Here is a 13,523-nt window from a genome sequence, read left to right as displayed (position 1 = left end):
CCTGCAGTGTAATCATGGAACATAAACGCATCGACAAACACTTTGTGTCTGCAAAACATGTGAGGAGAGCTGCAGACCAGGGACGATCCAGAAATGCTCATGAATGTCAGTTTAGAAGCTATCAAAGTTCTCAAATAAAGCACCTTTTGACAATGTCAATGTTTGTTGGGAATTATCTTACAAAACTAGGAAGTATTTTTGGTTTATATATTAAAAGTTATGGTTGTTTATTGATTTTAGTAAAAAAATTGCAACTTTTAGGAAAATGCTCCGCGAAATCAGGCATTTTAGCCGCAACAATCACAAAAAATGCCCGCGTAATCCTGGAGGGACTGAATAATCAAACTAAACTGTTCAAAAACCATACAATTGTTTCCAACCACGATAAATCAAGTCTGAAAATTAAAAATAAACAAACAGATGCTAACTGGAATGAAGGACCGAAGACATATTTGTTTCTGAACTGAGAGAATAGCTCAGTGCAGCATTAGTTCAGCTTGCTTTTATGATTCTTTTAGTGCATGTGTTGTTAGTGCATGTAATTTGTTTTACTGGCAACAAACAAAAATCTGCCAAATTGTGTATATCAGTAAATATCGGCAGTAAGCAGCCAATCACAGGCAGCAACCTGCTTCTCAAATGATTACTTCTACATTTAAGTTGCATTACTATTTTGGACTTCATAACAAAACTGTTTTTGCTGCTGTTCACACCTCGTACCAAAGTATCTGGCAGGACTGTCTGTGCCCTCAGGAGACTCAGCTTTTTATAGGAAAGCTTTACTGATCTTCAGAAAGTTAATCTGTGCACTTACAGGGCAGAAAAGGTTCCCTATGAAAGATAGGTTTTTTTGCTTTGGGGTACTGCTTTGCTTGTTGAGCCCCTTGTGCAAACCCCTTTTTAAACTTGTGGCTTTTGAGTCTAATAATAAAAAATAACAATGTCAGGAACGACGGCCCTCCAGGGACAACCTGTCCAGTCCTTCTGGCCTTCACAGTTTTTCAAATTCATTCGAGTTTAATCTCATCTATTGGCAAAAACACCCTTTAACATGTACGGCATGTTTATGACCAACAGCAGTGTTTTTCCTCAGATAAGTTGTTAAACTTGTTGTGAGTTCTTTGACTCGTTCCTATCCAGAATACTTTTGTACTTTTACCATGTGTAGTTCTGGTTTTTAGCTTGGCTCTTCACAAAATTAAATCCCTTCCCGTGCATGTTATTTTTTGGCAGTTCTGATAAGAAGCTTAAGATGCTGTGAAATATTTTTGCATCTAGAGAAAAACATCTTAAAAACCTTCCCTTTTATTTATTTATTTTTTTAACTCTACGGCATATTTATCTTCAGCTGATCAGGAAGGGTTTCTACTTTCAAAAGTCAAGTTACAGTCTGTACTGGTACAGTTTTATTATTTATATAAAAATCATGGTTGTGGTTTATTTTATAAGCTGTTCTTAAATCCATCAATGACGTAAAGGAACCAAATTTAAATTTTAGGCTAAAAGGGTTGATTGACAGTCTCGTTTAATTTGACATTAATGATCAGGAAGACTCTACAATCAGAATTTCCTCTTGTTCTGTTTCGACTTCAGTAAGATTTATTGTTCCAAAAGGCAGCTTTGACATTGAATCTTTTTCTTTCTTTTTTTTTACATCGGAGTAGTTCAAAAGTCATCTTTTTGTCTCTGTTTTGCAAAACTTGTGCATGAAAAGGTTTTTCACCTTGAACGCTTTGTTTTTGATCCTGTCTTTTTTGTCTCAGTGGTTGACAGTTGCAGTTTGCGTAATGTAGGCCAGGAGGAGGGTGAATAACACTCGCTGCATTTGCATCAAAGATCTGAACCCTCCGTCTCCAGGGCTCAGTAACGCGTTAGCCTTCAGCTCTTCTCATCTCTGTTTAGGGTGATAATGGGCAGAGTTCTTCAGAGATGAAGGTATCTGCTTCAGATGTTTTACCTGTGAAAGCCTGACAAAGCAGCATTTTACTGGGGCTGTGGATAAATGTGTTTCTGGATGCTGGACTGGGTCAGAATCTGTTTGGAGAATTAAAGCATTTGGAGTTGGTGATTTTTCTCCCCCAGATTTACTTTATAGTAGCAATAATGAACAGTTTAGATCATTAACAGAACAAATGTCAGCTTCTCGTTGTATGTTGTTGGCGTTATTTAAGGTTGCATCAGTCCTTCCTGTCTGCCCCTGCTGGGAGGCTAACCTTCAACAACATACCCTCCTACATCTGGCTTATTGAATCCTGTGAGGAAAAGACTTGTTTGTCCTGTTAGGAGTACTTCCTTTTTGCAAGGAGGAGATGTTTACAAATTCCCCCTCCAAGGTTGGGGGTCTTTGTCAAACCACAGGGTTGTTACAGGCCCCTGGAGTTCTTATTACAGGTGTTGGTGTTGTGAACACTTCACACATTTTCTCTTTCTTTCTGGGAAGGAAAGAAATAATCTTCTGTGTGTGGTTTATCATGTTAACCACCAAGAGGGCCCAGAATTCAATCAGGTCCCTGTGTGAGGCTCCCTCAGTGGACCTCGCCTCAATTTGCAAGTTTAAGGTCAGTACATTTGTCAAGATTATAGAGCGAGACTTGCCACAGGGAAGTTCTCATGCCAAACGCATCCTCCAAGCGACTGGAGACCGAACTTCCCTGTGGGTCAGATGATCTTTGAGATAAACCCCAACTGGGCAGTTTTAAATGGTTTTCACTTGCTGATGTTGGAATAATGTTGCTGCTCGTCCTCCTGCAGTGATTGTAGTCTTTCCAGCTCCTGTGTGCAGACTTCTTGTGATTGAGTTGGGTCATTCAGGTATTACATGCTGTCTGTAGTAGTTAAGGTAGTTTCTCCTGGTGCTGCTGCAGCTAAAGGCTGGCGGGCAAATCAAACTTGAGGAAAAAAAGTTAGTTTTTTAGCTGCAGTCTCACTGAATTCTGAGTGTTCGTGACCAAGCAACCTGTGCAGCCAGATTTTCAAAATCATTCCTTATTTTTCTGTGCATGGTTTCAAAACTGTGACTGTACATTATTGTGTTACCCACATTGTAACCTAGCTGCTCCAATATTCATAATATAATCTACAAAAGTACACTTCTGAAATTAAAAAAGACAGATTTTTAATTATCATGGATGTATTTTCTGTCAGGGGAGCTCTTGTTAAGACAAGTTGGAGATGCTGGCAACAATACTGCAAGCCTCTGTGACTCCGATGAGGAATTTGAGAATCACCATGGATGTTTACCTTCAGGAGGAAGTTCTGCTAAAAGTCATTCCCACTCCGTTTTAAAGCCAGTATCTCGCTGGGCTGTGACTGCAAACGGCATTCATGAGGGTGTCTTGAAATGTTCTTAGACGTTCTCAGTTCCCTTGTAAGTTGGAGAGGCAGGTGTCTCCAACCCATCTTTGACACCTCTCCTTATGACAGAAAACACCCAAATGTTCAGATTTATTCATGCTGATTATCATCATTTTTGAGAAGCAGTTGAAATCTGCCTATCTTCATTCCAAAAGTGTACTCCAGTAGATCAATAACGTGGGCAGAGGTGGGCAACGCAATATTGTGCATGGCCTAGAATACAGTATTACAAATTGTGCACAAAAAATAAAAACAAACCGTGACTTTCATAAATTGGCGAAACATGACTGCACAGCTCGCTGGTCTCAAACACCTGATTTCAGTGAGACCGCAACTGAAAATCCATCTACTTTCAGTCACCAATTAGTCTGCAGCGGGCTTAGGAAGATTCACCTGTTGTCTGGCAGGACTCAAATCCTGCACACGTTGCTTTAGAATCAGTTTAATCAAACGTAAAGATGTCACTGGATGCTGTTTTTAAGAGTTAATTAAACTTTCTTGTTCTTCAGTGATGCAGGTTCAGATCTCACATTTAGGGTTGTTCTGTGTGGAGTTTTCTCTGGTTTTCCAACACTGATGAGAAAATGTATTTTTGAAACTAAACAGAGCTGTCTGTTGAAGTAGCATGGATATTTTAGTATTCGTCTTCTATTCTGTTAAAATCCAGAATCTGAGAGGCACTCGTCCACTTTTCAATGTCAGCAATATTTCTAATAACTACTGGATAAAATGGATAAACAACTGTTGAAAGGATGAAAGCAGACAGGTTGCAGAGGTTCTTTAATTTATTTGTTAACCTAAAACACATTTTGCAGCTCTTAAAAATATCACAGATTTATAAGTACAGTACACGCTGTGAGCTTGTTTTTCTGCCTGACCTAAAAAAAACCCAAAAACAAGACAGATCCAGCAATTTCTTGTTTTTATTAAAACATTATTTCACGTGTTGTAATATTTTCATTAGCGTTCAGAAGGGGGTGATGATGATTTAATGTGTTTATGGAGCCTAAGTGATGCACGTTCGTACATTTGAATGGACTTGTTTTGTTGTTGGCACACCGGCTAATTATCAGCCGTACAATAAGTTGACTGGCTGTAATGTGTGAGGGTTAAAGTCAGAATGTGTTCAGGCTCGGTTTCATTATTCTGTCTCTGTGTTAGATTTACCAGAAGCTCTTAGTCATCTGGTCCAATTAAAAACGTCTCTGAAGATAAAATCCAACCTCAGGCAGGATCATTTCATCTTCTCCGGTTCTGTTGTGGTACTTAGATTTTTACATGAAATTATAACAAAGTGTGCTGTAGCTGATTTAAAACAACTTAGATTTGTGCAAAGCAAATGGCAGCGACAGAATGAAAACAACTTACTGAAGCATATACTCACTAAATGTAAAAGTCATCTTCATTTGAAAACTGGATCTGCTGTAGCACTTGCTGTTCTTTTGCTGAGATTAGGTAGAAATCCCTCGTTGAGCTCCTGCAGTCGAGTCGCAGATTTTAATTTGGTCATTAAACGAAGTAGTAAATATTAGCATGCATCTTCTTGTCTCTTTGTCCCCTAATCCCAGCTCAATTTTCAACACTGTTGACTAATGCTTCACTCGAGAAGTAAAAATGTTCGGATATGTTGATAAAGCTGTCAGAAGATTAACGGACTGTTTCTAATAATTTCCAAAAAATACACAATGCAAAAAACCAGATGTTTGAGATAATATTGAATGTAAACAATATTATGGGAAAAAACAACTAATAAGACATTTAGTTGAACTGCTAGAAAGGTTTAGAGATGGAAATTTATTCTACATACTGACTGCTCATCGCTATTCCACACAACGGTCCTTGAAGTCTTCTTTTGCTTGTAATAACCAAGTCATTATAACTACATTTTTTTTTGTGTGTCTCTCTCTCGATACCAAACGACAGATGTGCTTCCACTGGCTGACCCAGTGTTTCTGGAACTATCTGGACTGGACAGAAATCTGCCATTACGTTTGTACCTGTGTGGTGATGGGTCCGGATTACCAGGTTTACCTGTGTGTGGCCATATTGAAACACCTGCAGCCAGAAATCCTGCAGCGGACACAGTCCCTGGAGCTGCAGGTCTTCCTCAAGGTCAGCTGGATTGTTTTTTACTACTTTATACAAGTGAGATGCTGAGGAACAACATCTTAAATTCCTATGAAATCCAGTTCAGTTGCATCTGAAGAGATTTTTAATGTTTTGTAGGGGGTGGGCATGTGAGAACACATTTACTCTTGACTTCTTTAGGAACATTATTCAGTCCCTCCAGGATTTCGCGGGGCATTTTCCTAAAAGTTGCAATTTTTTTAAAACTAAAATCAATAAACAACCATAACTTTTAATATCTAAACCAAAAATACTTCCTAGTTTTGTAAGATAATTCCCAACAAACATTGACATTCTCAAAAGGTGCTTTATTTGAGAACTTTGACAGCTTCTAAGCTGACATTTATGACCATTTCTGGATTGTCCCTGGTCTGCAGCTCTCCTCACATGTTTGCAGACACAAAGTGTTTGTCGATGCGTTTATGTTCCATGATTACACTGCAGGACGTGCAAAACAGCTGCAGCTGGGGAGGAAACTGGTTTGCTGAAATCTTTGTGGGCAAATGTGAAGCATTAGCGCACATTTTGGCTTCGGTCGCTGCTCCTGCACGCTCCCGGCATTCTGATGTTAACAGGAAGTGACGTCACGTGTCTTCTTCCTGAGTTATTTGGAATTATTTTGTATTCCACGCTACACAAACCCACAAAGAGACTAGACCGCAGAAACGGTGGCGAATCACTTTAGAAACAATAAATATTGGGTTAAAGTTGCGGGAAAGTTGCTTGATTTTGCATTAATAGTTGCGCAACATCGCGAAATCCTGGAGGGTCTGATTATTTTGTTAGCAGTTTAGTGAGACAAATCCCACAACAGAATCCGTTTCATACCCCTTTCAACTTCCTGTATGTAGTTTTTCCACTGATTTTGTAAAATCTGGGTTTACATCAGAACAAAAGCGTCTCATTCACTATTCTAGATGAGCTTTCCATAGCATACTTGATCATGCCCTACTTCCTCTGTGAACAGCAACAGCAACAAGACCAAGTCCTGTGCGCATTCTTACTTTTGTAAGACTTTTATTCTGTTGTTACATCAACAGAGAACTTGGAACCAGATCTCAGATTGGGCTTCATCCAATTCTGCCAAATCCATTACCTATGGAAATTAAAATTAAAAGAGTCACTTTAATCATCTTTTGCAGAGTGGAGATGTAATGTAAAAAGATTTTATTTAAATAATTTCTGCTTGGTGAACACTGCATTGATATTCACCAAATATCCAGAGTAAGGTGGGCATCGATATGAAGCACTCATCAGGCATCTTATTCTGCCTGATGTCTGTGCTGTTAACACAGACAATTCCTGTGAATAAAACATCAGTTTTGGACTTTTTATCTGAATCTAATGAGCTGTAGCGTCAGATTCTGCAGCAAGACTTGGAAACAGAGTGTTTGTAAGGGAGAATTTTGCACAATGCCTGTCCCGAGTTGAACTGTTAAAGTTTTTATCGTGCCTCTTTGGGAACAACGTAAAGCGAGTCCTTTACTCAGACAGATGTGGGTTTTAGAACATTAACATGACTCTCTTTCTGCTTCATTCATCCTGTCTCACCAGGGGGTGTATCTATATTTCATCTAAATTAAAATTTGAAAAGGGAAATGACTTGTTACCATCCCTTTGAGTCCAGCTGGAGTTCAACTGCAGTCAGGCTGAAAAAGTGGGAGGTTTTATGTCTGCCACTAACCCACAGGCTACACCAAACTATTATTCCTATTTCTTCTTATATTTTAGGCTGTTTACAGTGTTTGTTGTAGTTGGTGAACATGTGCACAGAAAAAGAGGGGGACTTGACCATCAAACTATCTTATAAATACTGTAAATTTCATATCTGGCAACACTGATGCCAGGCTTTCATGTAGACAGTGAGGTTGGGTTGAAAAGGCTGAGCAGCAATCTGCTATCTGCCATTATTACTGTTGTTGAGCTACTTGTGCAGAACAGCTATTTACTGCAGCCATCTGTGGCGCACGTTACAGTTTGTTTTGAAATGCAAATGGGAGGGTCTGAAAAAATATGCTGGTGTAGATTCTCAGTCATCCAGGCCATGGTCAATTCAAAAAAGGTTTAATAAACAACTGGACTTCTGTTCTGTAGTTGAAGACGTTTCGCTTCTCATCCGAGGAGCTTTCTCAGTTCAGAAATAGAGTGTGGAGATGTGATGTAAGCTGGATTGCTTGCAGATTGTTCTCGCTCTCCTAACAATAGAGGCTCGTTAGGGTCCTTGTTCGATTGGAGTGAAACTGACTGGGGATCAGGCCTAAAGCTCCATTATATGTTTTTGAAAGCTGGAATCTGAGACCTCCTCTGTTTAATGTTGGTTTCTCCCTTTTGACGTAAATGGCTTCCTTTACCCCCCTCTCAAACCATCTTCTCGGTCCAAAATATGAACAGCTAAGTCCTGCATCTATGGAGAGGTTGTTTGGTCCCTCCAATATAGAGGTCTGAACTGCAGATACTCCAGCAACATGATTTTTTTCCTCTGTTCCTGTCCTTGTTCTGTTTAGTAGATTTCCTAGCTGACTTGACAAAAGCCCAATTGGGATACCCACGTTTGGAGAGCTTTTTTGATGTTTCTGTTCCTTTTCCTTCCCTTCTGTCTTTGTGGGGACATGTTCGGCCCGATGCTGTAGCGTTCTGATGACAGAGAGTTTGTGTTCCAGAGGGTGGTGAGAGTCAAACAGAAGGTACTGATCTGTGTGGGTTGGTTTCCTGTAGACTTCAATGTTGAGACTGTCCTCTCCTACCATGTGCACCAGACAGTCCAAGAAAGGCAGCTTGTTGTCGTCAGCATCTTCTCTGGTAAACTTGATGTGCCTGGTGAAGGCTTCTTCTTCCTCAGCTTGGATTTTGACCCAGGTATCGTCCACATATCTAAACCAATGGCTTGGTGACAGGACCATTTAACATTTGAAGCTAGCTCCTTTGAGGGAGCTACACCAAGCCATTGGTTCAGATACCTGGGTCCAAATCCAAGCTAAGGAAGTAGAAACCTTCACCAGACACATCAACTCGGTCGACAACAACAAGCTGCCTTTTTTGGACTGTCTGGTTCACATGGTAGGAGAGGACAGTCTCAACATTGAAGTCTACAGGAAACCAACCCACACAGATCAGTACCTTCTGGAACACAAACTCTCTGTCATCAGAACTCTACAGGATCGGGCTGAACACGTCCCCAAGAAGACAGAAGCGAAGGAAAAGAAACATCAAAAAGCTCTACAAACATGTGGGTATCCCAATTGGCTTTTTGTCGAGTCAGCTAGGAAATCTACTAAACGGAACAAGGACAGGAACAGAGGAAAGAACATTGTCATTCCTGATGTTGGTGGAGTATCTGAGAAACTCAGAAGGATTTTCTTCAAACCCAACAAGAGTCTCAGACAGAGGCTGGTCCACCCTAAGGACAAAACACCCAAACCCAACCTGAGCGGTGTGGTGTCTGCAGTTCAGTGCAGTGAAGAATGTTCAGACCTCTATATTGGAGAGACCAAACAACCTCTCCACCTACACCTCAAGGATAAGGTACACTCCTTTGGACCGAGAAGACAGATGGTTTGAGAGGGGGGTAAAGGAAGAAACCTACATTAAACAGAGAAAGTTGTCTCAGATTCCAGCTTTCAAAAACATATAATGGAGCTTTAGGCCTGATCCCCAGTCAGTCAGACAAACAAGGACCCTAATGACCCTCTATTGTTAGGAGAGCGAGATTAATCTGCAAGCAATCCAGCTTACATCACATCTCAGCTTTAAAAGCTGAACTCCACACTCTCTATTTCTGAACTGAGAAAACTCCTCAACTACAGAACAGAAGTCCAGTTGTTTTTGTTTTTTAACCTTTTTTGAGGGTCTGAATAGTTTCAGTGTCAGAATACGATCGCAATTGTCATTTAAACAAAACTGCTGAACTGCAACAGAAATGTTAGTGAGACAGAAGCATGTTAGATCAATGGTATTGGTTTACAGAGTTAAACAAAATCTAGAAATGCAACTTTGTAAAAACAATCACGTCATAACCCCACCTCTGATCTAACGTACAACCTGAGGATGTTGTTGTCATGTTTATGAGGATTGTTCTTGTGGACGGGACCTTCATGTCGTTACTTTTGGCTTTGAGGCTTACAGAGAATGACACTTTAAAAAAATAAATAAATCTGCATATTAGGTTCATACTGTGGGGAAATTTGTCCACAAACGAGTTCAGGTAATATCTCTAAATTTCTTTTTTTTGCTGCATAACAGGACATTTAAAAGGTTGAGCTTTAACCAGCTAACATACAGTTGTTAGTTTCTGTGGAGGGGATTGTTTCTGCTGCAGCACAGCCTCACATCAGTTGTGTTCTGCTCCTCCTGAATCTTTAATAAGATCTTGTGTTGCAGCAGAAACACCAACCTCCAACTCCCCTGGGTGCACAAAGCATCACAGGACTCAGTAACTATTAACTGTAGGTCAGCTGGCTCAAGTTAACTTCTTTTTTTAGCCAAAAAAAGTTACCTTTTGTGATTTGGTTGACGCCGTCTCAGTCAAATTCAGATTCTTAAAGTGGTGCTCCTTCCTGTGTTCAAGTCTGCAAACCAAAGACAAAAAACATCTATTTTAAAAGCAGTCAGATACTACGTTACAATTACTAATAATGCAGTTAGTGAGCCAATATTTGTTAAGTTATCTGCAGAGTTGTGGTGTATAATGTTATTTAGTTAAAGCCAAACTTCATCATCATCAAGTCAAATTTATTTATATAGTGCTTTTCAGCATGAAAACACTCAATAATATAAAAAGCTAAACTAAACTTATCTAAAACATGAGCTAAAAAGTGAGCTAGGATGTAAAAAGATATAATAAGCTAACATAAACTAAACTAGGATTTTAAAAGCTAGTATATACTAAATTAGGTATTAAGGTACTCATATCAGATTTAAGGAGAGTTGGTGGGTGATAATGTCAGGATGTAACACTGGGTCGGATATCGTTAGCTTTCTAAAGAAACGGTACGATAACCTTCAGAGCCCCAACCTTTTCTTTAATTTTCCCTGTCTAAATAAGTGGGACCTCGGACCTAAAAACCAAACATTTGGGTGCTCTAAATAAGGACAAGTCTAACTTAAAATGCTGCAATTTAAATGATAACAAATCTGAGAGAAAGGCAGAACTTTAACACTCAAACCTCACTAACCAATAAGTCTCTTTCCACTTTAAAGAAATATTCTCATTAATTTCTCCTCCTGTGCAGATTACCACAACCCATTTATCATGAAATGACAACCTTAAAAAAGTCATAGAAATCCTCAGTAATTAACACATTAATTAGCGTACCTAATGAGCTCCTTAATACTAATGCTTACCATATTGTGAAGCTTATGCGGGACGTTAAGCAGCTCTCGTCACCTGTTCAGGATGAAAACATTCATCAGTGTTGATCGTCACACAAAATCTACTCTTAAACTCTCACATCAACAAATAATAAAACTCTGCAGAGTGTTTCTCCTGGTCAAATAATATCTGAAAATGAGCTTTACTTGTTGAAGTGACTGTGTTTATTTAAGGCCAGGGGCTGAAGACTGACTGACGGTGGAGTCGTGTTATTCTGAATACAATGTGTCCTCGGGGTGCAGCTTTCCTCTGGCTGGTAATTCACGATGCGGCTGTTTGCTCTGTGTTTCCATGACAGATGCACCCTTAAGATCAGGCAGGCATTATGGCAGCTGAATTTAAAACCCTGTTTTTTATTTGTCATTTCTGCTGCAGGTTAGTTGTAACGTGTCGTTTCCTGATCTGATTTTAATCCTGCACATCTTTCCAGCTACAAGAAAACTGGTTAAGCTAAATCAAATTAACTCAATAGTTAATTTGCAAAACACAGCAATAATCTTGTTCCTTAAAAGTTACTTTTGAAACTTGGTGTCTGCTTATTAAGAAAACAAAACAAACTATTTGAAGATTTCTTTCTTTTTCACTCATGTTCTGTAATAAGTGAGCATTTTGGACCTGTTTATCCCTAATAATTGTTATTTATCCTCCACATGGTTCGACCTGGACGTTTAGTTCTGTTGCAGGAGAAATTCTGGAAACTAAACTGAGTATCTTGAGTGAAAATTTATCACAGCCCTCACCAATGCTGTTTACAAACTGTGCTTCTATAATTCTGCACGTTACCTGAAACTCTTTGTTTTCCGTTTGCAGGAGGAGCCGATTCGAGGCTTCAGGTTCAGCAGCTATCTGGACTTCATGTTGGATCTGGAGCGCAGATACAGGAACATCGTTCTGACCGACATGAAAAATATAAAAAACACTGTTCAGTAAAAGAAATGGCAACTGACCAAGTTTGTATGTATTTATGTTCAGGTACGGGGAGTGTTACCACCTGCAGGTTGGTTAAATGTGTGTTCAGTTAGCTGGTATCATTGATGAGAGAACTTCTCCATCAGAATAAAGATGAAGATTGATGGAAATAAGATTTCAGGGCAGAGCTCAACGTCTCTGAACTACCTACAAGCTTCCAGATTAAAACTACACTCCAAAAAATCTGCAAGGATTCTTCTGTGAAAATACACATTTTAAAGGATTTCAATTATCAGGGTCATACACCAGCCTGCTCCTGAGATTCTGCCAAAAAATACTCAACAACAAACAGATTATTTCTGCCTGTTTAAGAGCCAGACAGGCCTATTTAACTGCAGACAGTCTAAGGCTGTTCAGATTTGTTGTTATGAATCTGTTCACACAAAGGGGTAAACTGCACCCCGATACGCAAACAGGAAAATCTGAACTATATTATTATTTTGACATTAACTCTGTTGATGATCTTAAAACAGAAATAAAGGCACATGAGCAGTGATTAGTGGCTTCACTGTGAACCTAACATCAGCCCTGGGATTAATTACATGAATATAATGAGACACAATGACCACAGTGGGCCCAAAAACAATCAGAAATCTCATCCATGCAAAGTCCCTACCATCTCTGAGGCAGTTAAGGTGTGTTTAGTGACCCAGTCCATCAGAGCGACAGGTCCGAACCTCTTGGACCTGAAAGAGGAAGGAAAGCACAGGTGTGGTACGCAGCGCTCGTTAGGAGACCGGTCCGCCTTGTCCTGCACAGATATGAGCTTTCAGAAATGAAACGAGCATTGCGGAACCAAAAGAGAAATTAACCAAGTTTAGCGATTCTCTTTGTGTTTTTTTTTTTTAACTAAATGCAAAGTTGCCGGGCGCCATCATTGATCTCCCTCGGTAATAAACCTGTTTGTTGGCTGCACAGACCGAATGTCATCAATTTATCACACAACTGAGCTGCCAAGCCGGCTTACCTTTTCACACCTGGACCATCTCGGTTATTCCCACCTTGCTTCGCAGGACAAAGCGTCGGGGGTGGGTTGGCTTCGACCTCACGTCTGAGCTCAGCTCGAGGTGTTTCGTTAAAGAGCCTCATGTGTCGGCTGTGAAAAGGGCCTTTGTTGAAACTCCTCGTTTTTCCAAAAGTCTGCAGATTAAAGAAAATCAAACATTTATCTTGTCTCTGGACAAATCCAGTAAATTAACTTAAATTGTACATAATGTAAACACTGTATGTGGTCATTCATTGCTGTTGGATGGTTAAAATGTATTTAGGAAATGTTTGTTTGTTGATTTTATTTGGTATTTTTTCCCCAACACTGTAAATATCCAAACATCTGAAACCTTTTGTATGAAAATGTTCCTTTTCCTGACTTATTAAAAAAGTCTTTTTTTCTTCAGGCTTTGATGTTTTTGCTCTTTAACAGCTGATAAACAAAATTCACTCTTCTTCTTCTTCTTTCAGGAGGAAATTATTGCAGGACGCTTCTTTATACAGCCAAAATTTTGATGTTTTACTTTCTACATTTAAAATTCACCTCTATATGTTGCCTGAAAATAGGCCCGATTCATGTGCAACAAAAACTGTAAAACAACAACTTTCCTATTTATGAGAAGTAAATTTGCACCATTGGTTCGTGCACACATCATTAATGCCAGGTTACAGCGCAGTGCACCACACAGCCTCTCCTGTTGTGTACTTCTGCTGGTCA

The 13,523-nt window shown here is 39.6% G+C and overlaps 1 protein-coding gene and 1 long non-coding RNA gene across 5 annotated transcripts in view; one reads left to right on the top strand and one right to left on the bottom strand.

Annotated features, from left to right (window-relative positions):
- Positions 1-11,741, bottom strand: part of LOC108244882 — a 13,818-nt gene extending 2,077 nt beyond the window's left edge. The window contains exons 1-3 of the long non-coding RNA XR_001808947.2: positions 11,633-11,741; positions 10,822-10,864; positions 9,974-10,046 (exon numbers count right to left, since the gene is read on the bottom strand). This is a non-coding gene — a long non-coding RNA (uncharacterized LOC108244882). The remainder of the gene's footprint in view (positions 1-9,973; positions 10,047-10,821; positions 10,865-11,632) is intronic.
- The window catches only part of tbc1d32 (TBC1 domain family, member 32), a 70,059-nt gene extending 56,845 nt beyond the window's left edge, over positions 1-13,214 (top strand). For all 4 annotated transcript variants that reach the window (XM_017431415.3, XM_025009409.2, XM_025009408.2 and 1 more), the window contains 2 exons: positions 5,278-5,466; positions 11,660-13,214. In XM_017431415.3, coding sequence (XP_017286904.1) covers positions 5,278-5,466; positions 11,660-11,779 — 309 coding nt within the window. In that variant the 3' untranslated portion in view covers positions 11,780-13,214. The remainder of the gene's footprint in view (positions 1-5,277; positions 5,467-11,659) is intronic.
- Positions 13,215-13,523: the final 309 nt, after the last annotated feature.

Source organism: Kryptolebias marmoratus, linkage group LG19, assembly GCF_001649575.2.
Source record: "Kryptolebias marmoratus isolate JLee-2015 linkage group LG19, ASM164957v2, whole genome shotgun sequence".
Lineage (NCBI taxonomy): Eukaryota > Metazoa > Chordata > Actinopteri > Cyprinodontiformes > Rivulidae > Kryptolebias > Kryptolebias marmoratus.
This window is presented reverse-complemented; position numbering and strand designations above follow the sequence as displayed.